Genomic DNA, 16,366 nt, shown 5'->3' on the forward strand with positions numbered 1-16,366 from the left:
AGTTCACTATCATTCAAATATATAGCTATATGTAGTATATACTGTATTTATCTTTCAACAGTCATCTCGGTTTTCATTTGAAGCGTCTATCATTCGCTTGTTATGCAAAGACATTGGCATCTTTGTATTTGGAAGGGCAAACGATGTTAGGCTACATATTAAATATGTGGTCCTCTGTAGCTCAATTGGTAGAGCATGGCGCTTGTAACGCCAGGGTAGTGGGGTAGATACCCGGGACCACCCATACGTAAAAATGTATGCACACATGACTGTAAGTCGCTTTGGATAAAAGCGTCTGCTAAATGGCATATTATTATTATTATTATAAATATGTTGAGACAAATTAGCCTACTGACAGTAGCCTACAAGTAGCAACATATAACTTAATTGATTGAACATGAAATGTATTTCAATATGATTGAAATAGGCATATAGCCTACTGTATTTATATTTTAATGCAGTCATCTTGGTTTTAATTTGAAGCATTTTTTATACGTCGCCGGTTTGTATAAATTGAAAGACATTGGCATCTTTTTATTTAGTACTCAACTTTGTTCTGAAGTTATCAGCGTTCACAGAGAGGCGGATAAACCATGTGATTCTATGTTTAGCGGAGATCTGTATTAAGTGGTGCGGGAGGGCAAAAAAGCATCGAACGACGTGGTTCTATGATCGTGGTCTTGAGGCAGGCGTAATTACGAGCGTTTTCAAGTGCAACGTTAATAACAGCTCGGAGATTTAACGATGAATTTAGCCTTAAAATGCTTTTGGGAAACCAGGCCCAGGGCTGGATACAGCTCTTTGTACGGACGAATACAGCGACATAGTCTGCTCTTGCTTTCTTTGCTCAAGTTAATTGAAATGGTTGTGTACAATCTTGCAAGACTTTCTTCGACCACAGTTCAGAGAGAGAACGTTCCCTATAAAACGTCATTTCCCCTATCCGTAGCAAATGAAGATGGCGGCCGTTGTAGAAGGAGTAGAGCGAGGTTTTGAAGCCGTGGATTGCGACTCGGTGTTACCGAGATTATCTACACCACCTCCCGATCAACCACACCAGAACAACCCGCTATTAGGACTTCCCATTGTGGCAATTGAGACGATTTTCAATTTCCTGGCTTACGACGAAATCAGCCTTATACGCTTGGTGAGGGTGAACAAAAACAAACCACGAAGCAAATGGCAATGCGGCGTCTGGCTAATCTAGTTGTTGCTAGCTAAATTATCTATGTCAGAGACGGTATTGGCTATGTAGCTAGTGTGAGTAGCAAGTGAGGTCATTAACTAGCTAATAAGTTCCTTCCCTAGTTAAGTCGTAACATGCATTGATTCACTGCTTATATGTTTTGAAACAAGTTGAATCTTTCCACACTCTGAATGATAATATGGTGCCGAACTATATCACGTGCTAAGATAAGTTTATTTGCATCAGCTTTGTCAACAACCCACCTGTTCCATTCCATTTCAAGGTTGCTATAGCGAGCTAGTAGGGGCCTGTCCTGGGTGGAATTCGTGGAAAACGAGTCAAATTTATACTGTTTTATGGGTATAATATTGTTTGTCTAATAAACGGTATTGGTATTTATTTTCTAGCTATCTAAATATGTTAACGTTACCTTGCTAACACTAGTATGTTTTCTTTAGATTTAGCAAAAACTGGGAAAGTGTATTCTGTATGACCACAGTAACTTTAGTTAGCTACACATTTAGAAATTGGCATATTCCCGCTATCCCGAATGAATCAAGTATTTCCTTTCATTTACTTGCATCATCTGAAAGAAAGTGGTGCAAGAGACCAATTGAACGTTTTGAATTCACGTTCAAGGAATTCAATGTGATATCGAAATAGTATATTTTCCAGGGATACCAGAGAACTCGAGGGAGGTGTTGGTAGTTACATCTGTGTGGGGGAGTAGGCTCTTTTTCAGCTCCATACTTTTGATCTGGCTGTAAGTGTCATGCAGGGTTATGGAGGTGTTGTAAAATACATTAATCCCAATAGAAGCTCAACCATACCTTCCCACCCCTGTTCTTTTCCCAGGTATGCAAGCGCATGGACATGATCTGTCAGCGCATACTGAACCAAGGCTTCCTCAAGGTGGAGCGCTACCACAGCCTGTGCCAGAGGCAGGTCAAAGCCCAGCTGCCAAGGTCAGTATCAACACCCTTGGAGGGAGGGAATTCTATAGTATATGACATGTGACTGGTATGCTATTTGAATACAGGTGTTTTTTGCTAGGCCTATGTCCTGAAGCAAATCAATGAGTTAAAATAGGCCTACTGCATCCAGGCAATGAAGCCAGAAGTGCTGACTGGTTTGAGCTTTGTAGGAACCACAGATTGGTATAAAGCACATTTGTGAAATCTGTAATTTTTATCCAGGCCTGTGTTTTCCTCTCCTGGTAACAAGTGTGGATTCATTGTGGGTAATAAAATAAAATACACTGAACAAATATATAAACTCAACATGTTTCATGAGCTAAAATAAAACATTCCAGAAATGTTCCATATGCACAAAAAACGTATTTCTCAAATTTTGTGCACAAATTTGTTTACATCATGTTAGTAAACATTTCTCCTTAGCCAAAATAATCCACCCACCTGACAGGTGTGGGGGGGGGTGTACTGATGAGTATTTCTGTCTGTAATAAAGTCATGCTGTGTTTATATTTTTGTTCAGTATAGTTTGAGATGTCAACCTATGAATGATTAGCCTACTCACCCCATTGTCGTCAGCAGCACCAGTGTATTACAGAAGTGACTATCTCAGGCCTCGACGCTATGAAACACATTCACTATACTTTTTTTGTATTGCTTCACCTCGTTATTTTATTCCAAATCACTCCATCTTCACTGTTTTGATGATCCATGGAAAGTGATCATTGACTCATAAATGTTACTTGGAATATAAATGTGGTCCTCTGTAGCTCAGCTGGTAGAGCACGGCGCTTGTAACGCCAAGGTAGTGGGTTCGAACCCCGGGACCACCCATACACAAAAATGTATGCACGCATGACTGTAAGTCGCTTTGGATAAAAGCGTCTGCTAAATGGCATATTATTATTTATAAAGATATCCGTGTCTTGTCCAGTGTATATTTAGTGAGGTTTTTTTTTGTTTTGGCAGGCGGGAGTCCGAGCGGAGGAACCACTCACTGGCCCGTCATGCTGACATCCTGGCTGCTGTAGAAACGCGCCTCTCCTTACTCAACATGACCTTCATGAAATATGTGGACTCAAATCTCTGCTGCTTCATCCCTGGCAAGGTACCTAGCTACATCCTCTGTAACCTACTAGTCACTACCTACCTGGCACACATCTGTACAATATATGCCAACTAGTAGAAGGAAATGTCAGGTTCAATTTAAGTTATTTTGTGTTTTTTTTAATCGTCAACTAATTTTAGAGCTCCTATTTGGCAACAAGATGGCACTCTTGCTCTTAGATCAAATCAAACTTTATTTGCCACGTGCCGAATACAACAGATGTAGACATTACCGTGAAATGCTTACTTACAGCCCTTAATCAACAATGCATTTATTTTTTAATAAAAGTAACATAAAACAACAAAAAAGTGTTGAGGAAAAAAAGAGCAGAAATAAAATAACAGTAGGGAGGCTATATACAGGGGGGTACCGGTGCAGAGTCAATGTGCGGGGGCACCAGGTAGTTGAGGTAATATGTACATGTGGGTAGAGTTAAAGTGACTATGCATAAATAATTAAGAGTAGCAGCAGCGTAAAAAGATGGGGTGGCGGGGGCAGTGCAAGTAGTCCGAGTAGCCATGATTAGCTGTTCAGGAGTCTTATGGCTTGGGGGTAGAAGCTGTTGAGAAGCCTTTTGGACCTAGACTTGGCGCTCCGGTACCGCTTGCCGTGCGGTAGCAGAGAGAACAGTCTATGACTAGGGTGGCTGGAGTAATTGACAATTTTGAGGGCCTTCCTCTGACATCGCCTGGTATAGAGGTCCTGGATGGCAGGAAGCTTGGCCCCAGTGATGTACTGGTCCGTACGCACTACCTTCTGTAGTGCCTTGCAGTCGGAGGCCGAGCAGTTGCCATACCAGGCGGTGATGCAACCAGTCAGGATGGTGCAGCTGTAGAATTTTTTTGAGGATCTGAGGACCCATGCCAAATCTTTTCAGTCTCCTGACGGGGAATAGGCTTTGTCGTGCCCTCTTCACGACTGTCTTTGTGTGTTTGGACCGTGATAGTTTGGTGATGTGGACACCAAGGAACTTGAAGCTCTCGACCTGTTCCACTACAGCTCCGTCGATGAGAATGGGGGCGTGCTCAGTTCTATTTTTTTATATATTTTTCTTTTTTTTCTCTCTCGTCCACAATCATCTCCTTTGTCTTGGTCACGTTGAGGGAGAGGTTGTTGACCTGGCACCACACGGCCAGGTCTCTGACCTCCTCCCTATAGGCTGTCTCATCGTTGTCGGTGATCAGGCCTACCACTGTTGTGTCGTCGGCGAACTTAATGATGGTGTTGGAGTCGTGCCTGGCCATGCAGTCATGGGTGAACAGGGAGTACAGGAGGGGACTGAGCACGCACCCCTGAGGGGCCCTCGTGTTGAGGATCAGCGTGGCAGATGTGTTGTTACCTACCCTTACCACCTGGGGGCGGCCCGTCGGGAAGTCCAGGATCCAGTTGCAGAAAAAGGTGTTTAGTCCCAGGATCCTTAGCTTAGTGATGAGCTTTGAGGGCACTATGGTGTTGAACGCTGAGCTGTAGTCAATGAATAGCATTCTCACGTAGGTGTTCCTCTTGTCCAGGTGGGAAAGGGCAGTGTGGAGTGCAATAGAGATTGCATCATCTGTGGATCTGTTGGAGCGGTATGCAAATTGGAGTGGGTCTAGGGTTTCTGGGATAATGGTGTTGATGTGAGCCATGACCAGCCTTTCTTTTTTTTTAAGAACTCTGTTTATTAAGTTTTACACACACACAGACAAGACAAAGCAATATAAATAATATACTCAACTAGACAAAAATACAAATAATACATATAAAAAAAAAAAAATAACTTTAAAGATACCATACTTTAGACAAGTTAAACACACCAGGCAGAAGGCTACAAAAGGTTAAAGGGCAATCTATAGTATAGGGACAGAGCAAACACCTCACCATTGTTCCTGTAAACAGTTAAGGGATGGGGTGGAGAAATGCAACCACTCACAGACAGTCAAGGCCACAGACCAATCATCCACTGGACCAAAAATAAAAAGTTACAATGCTTTAAAATAAAAAATGAATATTGATAATTTTATGTAGGCGTGAACAGAATTAAAAAAATAAAAATAACTGGGAAAAACAAGCTCACACCTTAGTCTCTGCCCGGGCGAGATGAACAAGGCATCCGCAGGTCACAATCAATAAGCACATCAACCTTAATGCCCCCCACCCCCACCCCAGAAAAAAAACACAGAGAAATGCTCATCCAACCCCTAAGTCACAGGGGGGTCAAATACAGACTTATTTTGGTTTTAATAGGAATGCTATCAGAGGATGGACTGTTTAAAGTAAGACCGGAATGGAGCCCAAGCCTCATTAAACAGTTTGGGGTTCCCACGTGAATTGAATTTAATTTTTTCTAGTTTCAGAGAGCACAACACATCTCTCACCCAATATTTATAAGATGGGGGAGCTGCCATCTTCCAGTTCTGTAGTATTAGCCGTCTAGCTAAAAGAGTTGTATAAGCAACAGTGTCCGACTGGATTCTTGACAGGGGGGTGCTTATGGGCAGTACTCCAAAAAGGGCTGTAAGGGGAGAGGGATCTATAACAGTGTTATATATATCAGAGAAACATTTAAATATTAATTCCCAGAAACCTGACAGTTTATGACAGCCCCAGAACATATGCAACAGTGTGGCCGGTTCAATTTTACATCTGACACAGGTAGGATCAAAATCAGAGAATATTCTTCCAAGTCTGGCCCCAGACCAGTGGATACGGTGAACCACCTTGAATTGAATGAGGCTGTGTCTAGTGCTAAAAGAGGACGAATGCACCCTGCGCAGCACAGATTCCCAGGTGTCTTCCCCAAGTTCCTCCCCCAAATCCTTTTCCCATCGAGTCTTTAAAGGCACCAAAGAAGGGTTCTGTAAGTCATGAATGATTGCATATACATCTGAAATTGCGCCCCTAGGAAGCTTGTTCAGCTCCAGGATGCTCTCTATAGCTGTATTCACAGGCCTATGGGGAAATTCAGGTGTGTTAGCTCTGACAAAGTTCCTAGTCTGGAGATAGCGGAAAAAGTGGGATTGGGGGAGGTTGAACCTTTCCTGTAGCTGAGCAAAAGAGGCAAATGTATCATCAAAGAATAATTGGGCTAGTGAGGAGAGGCCTAGTGAGTGCCAGATGTCAAAAGCCCCATCATTCAAAGATGGAGGAAATAAAATGTTCTGATTGATTGGGCCTGATAGAGAAAAGCCTCGGAGGCCAAAGGCTAAGCGGAACTGATTCCAAATTTTAAGAGACTGCTTTACAATTGGGTTGACACACCTTTTGCCTAGGGACACTGGGAGAGACGAGCACAACACAGAAGAAAGTGCAGCAGGTTTACACGATTCAGACTCCATCTGGACCCAGATTGGTCTAGGGCCAGTAGGATCAGTCTGCAGCCAGTACAGAAGGGCTCTGAAATTTGCAGCCCAATAGTATGTCTGAAAATTTGGTAGAGCTAAACCCCCCAATGACTTAGGCTTCTGTAAATGTTTTCTACCAATCCGTGGTACCTTGCCATCCCAAATAAAATGCATGAATGTTTGATCCAGTGAAATAAAAAAAGATTTTGGAATAAAAATGGGTAGACATTGAAATAAATATAGAAATTTGGGCAACACACTCATTTTAATGACATTAATCCTTCCGATAAGAGAAAGAGGTAGCGCATTCCAAAAAGCAAAAGATTGTTTCAAACTGTCTGCTAGAGCAACCAAGTTTTCCTGAAACAGATTTGAATATTTCCTTGTCACTTTAACTCCCAAGTAGGTGAATTGATCCCGGACAATCCTAAACTGAGAGCTTGTAAAAGAGCACTTTAAAGCAGCCTTGTTTACAGGAAAAAGCTCACTCTTGCCTAGATTCAGCTTGTACCCTGAGATTGATCCAAACCTTTTAAGAACAGATAAGGCGCGTGGCAATGAGGTATCAGGGTTAGAGATAAACAAAAGGAGGTCATCCGCATATAGCGAGACTTTCTGCTCTGAGCCCGTCCGGATTATTCCTTGAATGGCATCATTAGAGCGTAATGCAATGGCGAGAGGTTCGATTGCCAAAGCAAACAACAAGGGGGAGAGTGGACAGCCCTGTCTGGATCCGCGGTGCAAGGGAAAATAGTCAGAGGACAAGTTGTTAGTCCGTACCGAAGCCATGGGGGAAAAATAAAGAATCTTTATCCACGCAATGAATTTGGGGCCAAAGCCAAATCTATAAAGGGTGGCTGTTAGGTAATCCCACTCAACGCGGTCAAACGCTTTTTCTGCATCAAGTGAGACCACCACCTCTGGGTCCTCCGACGCAGGGGAGTACAGTATATTCATAAGGCGCCTAATATTGAAAAACAAATGCCTATTTCTCACAAAGCCAGTCTGGTCAGAGTGTATTACTTGATGCAGCGAGCCTTCCATACGGATGGCTAAAAACTTGGCTAGGATTTTGTAATCACAGTTTAAAAGCGAGATTGGGCGAAAGGATCCACATTCCAGAGGGTCTTTGTTTTTCTTTAATAGTAATGAAATTGAAGCTTGATAAAGACTAGGCGGTAGCTTTGAGGTATTAAGGCACTCTGCAAATAGTCGAGACAAGAATGGGCAAAGCAGACCAGAAAACGTCCTGTAAAATTCGGTTGGAAAACCATCCGGACCCGGTGATTTACCGCTTTTCATTGCGGACACTGCTGTTGCAATCTCCTCAGGTGTAAATTCTTCTTCTAGATAGTCATGGGTGTCTGTATCAATTGAAGGCATATTCAGGCCATTAAAGAAGGAATCAATCAGCAAAGGGTCTTGAGGGGATTCAGAGGTGTATAGCGCAGAATAAAATTGTTTGAATTGATCATTGATCTCTTTATGTATAACTGTGGTGGCACCAGACGGGGTCCTTATTTGTGGGATTAAACGTGAGGCCTCAGATTTACGGATCTGATGTGCAAGGAGTTTACTGGCCTTGTCGCCTTGTTCATACACTCTGTTCCGAGCTCGCAAGAGTAGCTGTTCAGCTTGCCTGGTAGAAAGCTCATCAAATTCAGATTGGAGTAGTTGGCGCTCTTTATGCAGATCAGAGGAAGGAACCGTGGCATACTTCTCATCCAATGTGGCTATGGATTCGCTCAGGTCCCGAAGTCGCTGAGAGCGAACTCTGTTTTGGTTGGCTGTATAAGAAATAATTTGGCCACGTAGGTATGCTTTGAGAGACTCCCATATGGTAGAGCAGGACATACCTGGTGTTGAATTAGTTTCTAGGAATAAGGTGATTTCAGAAGAAATGAAATTGACAAACTCCTTATCTGAGAGTAAAATGGGGTTAAGACGCCATTGATAACACATAGGAGGTCGCTGGGGAAACTCTAGTTCAAGCACTAATGGTGAATGGTCCGAAATAACAATACTCTTGTAAGTACACTGCCGAAGGTTAGGCAAAAGTTTTTTGTCCAAAAAGAAGTAATCAATCCGGGAGTATGTTTGATGAACATGAGAATAAAAGGAATACTGTCTATCTGTAGGATGTAGGAAACGCCAGGCCTCAAACATGGCATATTTCTGAAGAAAGGCTTGAATAAGTAGGGCACATTTAGATGGGCCTGTAGTTGTTCGTGAGGACTTGTCAAGAACTGGGGACATTTTGCAGTTGAAATCCCCCCCTAAAATCAATAAATGAGAGTCTAAATTGGGTATAGCAGACAAAAAGGAAGAAATGAAACTTGTGTCATCCCAATTGGGAGCATAAACACTAGCCAAAACAAGAGGGGTAGAAAACAGTTTACCGGTTACTATGACGTATCGTCCCTTAGGATCAGCGATAACCTCAGAAGCTACAAAGGGAGTGACTTTATCAACCAAAATGGCAGCCCCTCTTGATTTACTATGAAAGTTAGAGTGGAACACTTGACCAACCCAGTCCCTACGCATCCTAAAGTGCTCACCAGTCCTCAAGTGAGTCTCTTGTAGAAATGCAACATTTGCATTCAAACCCTTTAAGTGTGTCAACACCCTCTTACGTTTCACTGGGTTATTAACCCCTTTGGTGTTCCACGAAATGTATTTGATCGCATTGTTTCGGCCCCTCTGGGCATTCCCGTTATACAACCCCGTCATTAGAGCATAGAATGGAAAAGCAATGAGCGCCCAGAAACCCCAGAATAACTTGTCTCAGAGTAATAATGTACGGTGGTAGATGTTGAGAAAAAGTACCGAAAAAAAAAACAAAAAAGACAGAATGACAACATTAGAACTGAACAATTCAACCCCTCCCCCCACCCCCTCCCCCCATCCCAGACAGTACCTCCCCAAACGAGGTACAAGCCTAAATAGAGCATGTTCTCTTCGCACAGTATGTCTGTGAGAGTGCGGTCTTAAACCTAAACCCACAGTCCCGCTCTTTAAAGTCGTGTTTTGTTAGTGGATCAAACAGCAAAAAGAGATAATCATTTTTTAAATAAAAGAAATTAAGGTGAATCCCTTGTGCAGACGAAATTACAAAAGCACCACTTGTAGATGTATATAATTATATTCCCAGTCTTATAACAGGCATTTGAGAGAGAAAATAAAGAAAATAAATAGAATGTGTAACGGCTCTCAGCCGAAAACCTAATTTGAAGTAAGGAAATCGTAGTAAGACAATCAAAAATGATAATAATTATTATTATTATAATAGTTGTCTAGTTGAATGCTGAGACAGCTTACAACCAAGACCAAAAAACTACGTGTGCGCAACGTTTAACGCTTGCTGGGCATAAATGACGCTCTGAGCCTTAAAATTTAAGTGAAGACCCCAAAAAAACGTGTCGCCTCGGGAAGCATTTACTGTTTACTGGGTCAATGCAAACGGATGCAGTAAGCAAATAACCAAGAATATTTTGAGTCACTGAGACACTATGTAAACAAACTGAATAGGTGAGCAAGACAGCCTAGAAAACACAGGAGTATAGTAAAACCGCAATACAATGAGATTAAAATGACTGAATGCTTGTAAGGCAAGCACACTAGATGATCAAAACATTAGATCACATCAAATAAGCCTGAATGGGTACGCCAACCCCCCAACTATACAAAATTAGCATGTTGTAGCTAAACATAGTTGTACCACAGGTGGGTTACTTACTATCCACAGTTCGCTAGCAACAGTTGCTGAACTATGAGCAAGTTCAAGACTTCTTGATGTGACGTTGAATGTGAGAGAGAGCCTCATCCGGAGATTCAAATGTGTAGTCTTTACCATCATGAGATAGCCATAAACGGGCCGGGAATCGCAGTCCGTACTTCACACCTGGATGGTCCCGAAGTAGTCGTTTGGCCTGTCCGAAAGCTGCGCGCTGCCTGGAAACAGTGGGGGAGTAGTCCTGGTAGATGGAGAAGCTCTGTCCTTGAAAGCTCAGAGTGGTATTGCGGGCTCGTCGGAGAATCTCCATCTTCTCATGGAAAAAGTGCACTCGAAGAATTATGTCACGGGGCCTCTCCCCATCCCGGGGCTTTGGGCGCAGCGACCGGTGGGCACGATCAATCAGGGGCTTTTCATCCAAGGCTAGAACATCCTTCAGCAGCCCAGAAACGAAATCCGTGGCGCGAGGCATTTCCGCTGACTCTGGGACTGATACAAGTCTCAGGTTATTGCGGCGAGAGAATCCCTCCAAACTTACACAGCTCTCCTTCACCTTTTTCAAGTCCGCAGCTAGGCGTTTCACGTCAGCCTCCAGGGATGTAGTTAAGTCGGAGACATTTGTAGCGAAGGTCTCCAGTGCTGTAATCGTTGTAGTGTGCGACTCCATTGTTGTTTTGAGTGATGCGATTGCCGGCACCGTCTCGTTCCGCAGGATGGTTAGATCTGCTTTTAAAGTATCAGAAACCTCCTTTATTCGGGCCTCAATCGTAGCAACCACCTCCGTTTTCATTTCAACTATCTCAGAGCGTAGTAGTTTGATGGCCTCGAGAATGTTCACTTCAGCGCCGCCAGGCCAAGCCGCCCCCCCGGGTAGAGTATCAGTCCCCGGGTCGTCAGGCTCAGGGGAGGGCGGTGATGAGAGTGTGTCTTGTAGGCCGGGTTTTCTCAAAGTCATGCTTTTGGCCTTATGTTTCGTCGACATGCTGATATTTGGAAGTAAAGTAGTCTTGGTTTTTACGGGAAGGGATCACCAAAATAATATATGAAAATAAATACGGTTTTGCTGCAAAATTCACATAAACTTTAAAAATACCACGGGAGCAAACGGAAAACACGTCAGTCGCACATGGCGTCCCTCCAATCCCCCCATGACCAGCCTTTCAAAGCACTTCATGGCTATAGATGTCAGTGCTACAGGTTGGTAGTCATTTAGACAGGTTATCTTAGTGTCCTTGGGCACGGGGACTATGGTGGTCTGCGTGAAACATGTTGGTATTACAGACTCAGTCAGGGACATGTTGAAAATGTCAGTGAAGTTGGTCAGCACATGCTCGGAGTACACGTCCTGGTAATCCGTCTGGCCCTGCTGCCTTGTGAATGTTGACCTGCTTAAAAGTCTTACTCACATCGGCTACGGAGAGCGTGATCACATAGTCATCTGGAACAGCTGGTGCTCTCATACATGCTTCAGTGTTGCTTGCCTCGAAGGGAGCATAGAAGTGGTTTAGCTCGTCTGGTAGGCTTGTGTCACTGGGCAGCTCGCGGCTGTGCTTCCCTTTGTAGTCTGTAATAGTTTTCAAGCCCTGCCACATCCGACGAGCGTCGGAGCCAGTGTAGTACGATTCAATCTTAGTCCTGTATTGACTCTTTGCCTGTTTGATGGTTCTTCGAACAGGCAAAGAGTCAATACAGGACTAAGATTGAATCAGACTACACCGGCTATGACGGATTGACGATAGTTTAGGAAAATAATCTAGTCTTGATAAATGATGAAAGCAGAATCACAATTTTAAGTATTCTAATTAAGTGGAAGACCAGTTCATCCCAATATGATGATACTAGCTACTTCTTCAAACTTGCAAAGTCTTGGCTTTAACAACATAACGCACACATTCTTAACATTCTCAGCCAAAGGATACAATTTATCCTAAGCCTAAGGTTCCCAGCATGTGACTGTCTTTCCCTAAGGTGATTGATGAGATCTACCGTGTGCTGCGATATGTGAACTCTACACGCGCTCCCCAGCGGGCTCACGAGGTGCTGCAGGAGCTGCGGGACATCTCTTCCATGGCCATGGAGTACTTTGATGAAAAGATTGTCCCCATCCTGAAGAAGAGGCTTCCCGGGGCCGACCTGTCAGGGCGCCTCATCGGATCTGCCCCAGGTAATTTACAACTACACTGACCTTTTATGGCCAATAAAGGTCCTGTAATGTACAAACGCCCATGTAACTTATTATGAATAAAATTAACATGACTATCTTCTTTATTGTTCAACTTGGCTACCCATTTAAAGATTGTACCTAAGATCATCACCCTCCCCATTCTCTCTGCCTACCCCAGTGGCCGGCCCCTCCACCTCCCTGACCACCATGTCCCTGCTGGCCAAGAACACGCCGTCGCGCTCTGAGATGACCAAGGTGCAGCAGCAGATGAAGGTGAACGGGGTGTCCATGACTGCACTGCGGCGGGAGATGCAGGAGGTGCGCGTCAAGCAGCTGGAGCAGCAGAAGCAGCTGCAGGACCAGGAGCAGAAGCTGCTGGAGCAGACGCAGGTTATCGGGGAGCAGAACGCCCGGCTGGCTGAGCTGGAGCACAAGCTCCGGGAACTGATGGACAGTGCGGTGGGGGGAGGGGCCAGGCCAGCCGTAGCCTCCACCTCCTCGGCTTCTTCCTCAACAGGCTCAGCTGCTGTCGCCACGTCACCCAGCACCATGGCCACAGCGGTGGAGACACAGGGCAGCCCGCCCCTGAAACGCACCAGGAAGAGCTCAGACCTGCGTCAGTCCAAACGCCTGCGCAGCAAGAAATAGGACACTCAATGTTTTTAGTTTTTGGGGGTTCAGTCTTATTGGACCTCCCATGTCCTGTGACATGATTTCAATTCTTATTGTTTGGAATGTATTTAAGAGAGGGGGGGGGGGGGGTCATGGTAAGGAGTCAGGAGTCACTGTTTCCCTGGCGTTGTATCCCCCTTGTCATTGCCCTCTCAAATTCTCACAAACTACACCATGGACATGTTTATGCTGATTAGACCAGCATATTTGGGCAAGAGTGCTGGTAGTCTCCACAGTTTAACCACTGACTCTAAAGCCACTAAGAATTTGCACATTAGTTGAAGAGGCGAGGGTTATGTTAAAGTCTAAAACACTCTATTTGTGTTCACTCTTGCTTGTCTATCAACAAAAGTCAATCCACATTAGGGTTTCGGCTCCTAGTCAGGAGAGAGTCCTTGCGGTGAAGACGAGAAGTAATGAGAGCTTTCTAATGTGTGTTGCATAACCACTGAAGAGGTGGACTTTGGGTGGGGAAAAATGCATTGGAAATATTGGCTAGATGAGATCACTCAGGAAAAGGGATGTTTAAATTCTGCCTCTGAACCAATTTTGCCCTTATTGACTCAAATAACCTTTTTTAGTTTAAGAGAAGATTCTAATTGTTTAGTTCTGTCTGTTTCCAGGTTGGATTGCTTGAAAATATCCTTGCTCAATGTAGGCCCTTTATTATCCCCTGATAGGAATACAGTCTTATTTCTTTATTTTCTGAGACCGGCTAAATTAGTAGATGGTGTGAGATTTTGGCAATTACCATTTTGTATGTCTCTGTGTGCAGTTTAAGGTAGTTTGCATGCTAGCTGTTCTGGTAGACTTCCAGTCATTACGCTAACGCTACTTTGCAATGGCTCGCAAAACTATCTTTAACTTCAAACTTCACGCAGAGACATAGAAATGGTTAATTGCCAAAATCGTACACTATCCCTTTGATTCCTGCATTGGGGGGATGTTATCTTACTTGCCCTTCCCATCGAACATTTGGTGCAATAAAATGAAGTTATTCTCTCTTTTTATTGCTTAAGTTAACCCTCCCCTCTCCAAAAAATACTATCTTGCACAGAACTAATTGTTTATTTTAGTCAGGTCTTGTGAGATTTCACATAATGCAAAGGAGAGGTTTTTGAGGGGTTCCTGTTGTAATCGTGTTCAGTTAGCATTAGTGAAAGGACACTCCGTTGATTTGAAATCCATTACTGTGTTCCACATGAACATGCTGTCTTTGGCACTCCCTGTTGAAGACAGGCAAGCTAATGTGTAGATTGATCATGTAGCCGAGGGAGCGTCTCTAAAGCCATGGTGCCTGGGAAATAGAGGAAAGGGACTCTTTACATTAGGCAATGGATGGACTGCTATAGGAGCCCACACGACTTATCGTTTTTTAGAGATCAATCATTTCCAATAAGTTCTGACCCCATTCATTTTTCCTTCAGGGCTACAGTAATTTTGCTCCACCGTTGTCTATATGTTTTGGAAGTGACTTTCATCGATCAAATCTCAAATGGCTGAAATTATGCTAGCTGAAATGCGAACCCCATTTTTATACTAGTCTGTGTAAAAGGGGTTTTGTATGCAGTCAAGTATCTGCTGTCTTTGGGGAAGATTAATCAAAGCTTTATGTAAGAGGTAGAAATTGCCACCTCTGAATCGATTGACAAGACTGGTGATTCTGTCTTAGCGGTCAAAGGTACATTTGCTGCTTTATTTGCTACAAAATGTCTCCACTCCAGTGTGTCATTGCAGTTGTCATCTAGGCCAGCTTCTGTCTATTAAACGTATTGTTATGCTTTCTTTGTACACCAAAAAAGTTTAGTCCTATGTATTCAGATTTGCCAAAAAACTAGGTTTACCGATGTTAGCCCTAATAAAGATACTGTGAAAGGAGTTCAACTAAAAGTGACAAGGTTTTGAAGTCTTAGGTTTCTCCATAATTGCCATAAAAAACAAATTTATCTTGCACAACAGCACCCTTCCCATTTTAAGATCTCGTTGCACTCACGGTTCTCTTTTACCTTGTGAGGTTGGGGGACACTCTTTTCACGCCACTTTGATACAGCTACAACCTGAAGTGTTCTTTGTAGCCGGTTAGGAGCATTTTTGCTAACTTTAATTATCCTAACCTGCTATGAAAAAGTCACTTCTGGTCGTAGCTGTATCGAAGTGGTGTAAAAGGGGTTTTTCCTTACTATGGTTCTGTGAGGTTAGCTTGTGAGCCCATATTGCGGCTGGAAATTAGTTTAGAATGACCTCAACTACTTGTGGCATGAAACCTTTGAGGCATTCTGGGTAACACAGTTCACAACACAGTGGACTCAAGCGTGTATTATAAATGCACTGGGCAGGAAACACTTATCTAGTGGCTTAATTTGAGACTGCGTCTCAGTTTAGAAATGAGTGTACTGTAAACTTCATGTACTTAAAGTGTAGATTGGATTATTTCATGTATGTATTAAGAAAACAAATCTTGTAAATTGGCCTATTTGGGGTTAACTGTATATGTTGTTACACACCATTACCGTTACAAATGAAGCATTAAAAGAAGTTAACATATCCAGATAGTGTGATTTAGATTAGTTCTGCATTACTTTTTATTTATTTACTGTAATTAAATGTGCTAATTCCTGACCGCATTATGTGACAAAGCGTGATCCTTATGAGAAACATATGACCTGTTCCTCAGGTATGGTTCTTCCTATCCATAACACTTTCATAAAAGGTAGCTGTAGTATGAGAACTAGTATCAGGCTTTTTATCTGATGCAGATGTGCCTTGTTTTCATTCCCCTTTCTCTTAACTACAGGTACCAACCTCTTGCCTGGGTAGTCCTGTCCTGCACCAGGTAGCCCATGCTCTATATGTGTAGTACACCTTGATCAATCCAGATCCCTTGGTTGGAAAAATTCTCTATTTTTACTGTGACGGATCTAATGGATTGGCTCAAGACGACATTGTCTTCAGCACTTCAGCTATTTCCAACTCTGCAATTACTACATAGAGGGCAAAGTAAAGCCTGTTGTAGAAGTCACAGGATGACTGCCTTATGTAACGGTGACTTATTTAATTTACATGCCTGAGCAGGTTACATTGAGATAAGAAATAATGCTGTATGTTGGTTTAGCAACCCTGTAGCCATTTGGTTACCTTAATTCTATTTGGTCACATATCCTGAGTTTCCTTTTGGACAAACAGGAATTATTGCTTCCACACTGCAAAGT

The 16,366-nt window shown here is 43.2% G+C and overlaps 1 protein-coding gene across 1 annotated transcript; it reads left to right on the forward strand.

The window, feature by feature from the left end:
* The first annotated feature begins 953 nt into the window (after positions 1 to 953).
* Positions 954 to 15,780, forward strand: fbxo28 (F-box protein 28). Its single transcript, XM_084153403.1, has 5 exons — positions 954 to 1,147; positions 2,042 to 2,151; positions 3,127 to 3,265; positions 12,290 to 12,485; positions 12,664 to 15,780. Exons 1-5 carry the CDS (start codon positions 959 to 961, stop codon positions 13,131 to 13,133), a joined length of 1,104 nt encoding a protein of 367 aa, XP_084009529.1. The 5' UTR covers positions 954 to 958; the 3' UTR covers positions 13,134 to 15,780.
* The last annotated feature ends 586 nt before the right edge of the window (positions 15,781 to 16,366 follow it).

The sequence above is a fragment of the Coregonus lavaretus genome, assembly GCF_964263955.1.
Source record: "Coregonus lavaretus genome assembly, chromosome: 36".
In the NCBI taxonomy this organism is placed as follows: Eukaryota; Metazoa; Chordata; class Actinopteri; order Salmoniformes; family Salmonidae; genus Coregonus; species Coregonus lavaretus.

Bases quoted from the DNA above. Each gene is read 5' to 3' on its own strand.
- fbxo28 (XM_084153403.1), top strand. From the start codon at position 959: ATGGCGGCCGTTGTAGAAGGAGTAGAGCGAGGTTTTGAAGCCGTGGAT. The intron at 1,148-2,041 runs GTGAGGGTGAAC...TTCTTTTCCCAG, and splicing joins AAATCAGCCTTATACGCTTG to GTATGCAAGCGCATGGACAT. The intron at 2,152-3,126 runs GTCAGTATCAAC...TTGTTTTGGCAG, and splicing joins GTCAAAGCCCAGCTGCCAAG to GCGGGAGTCCGAGCGGAGGA.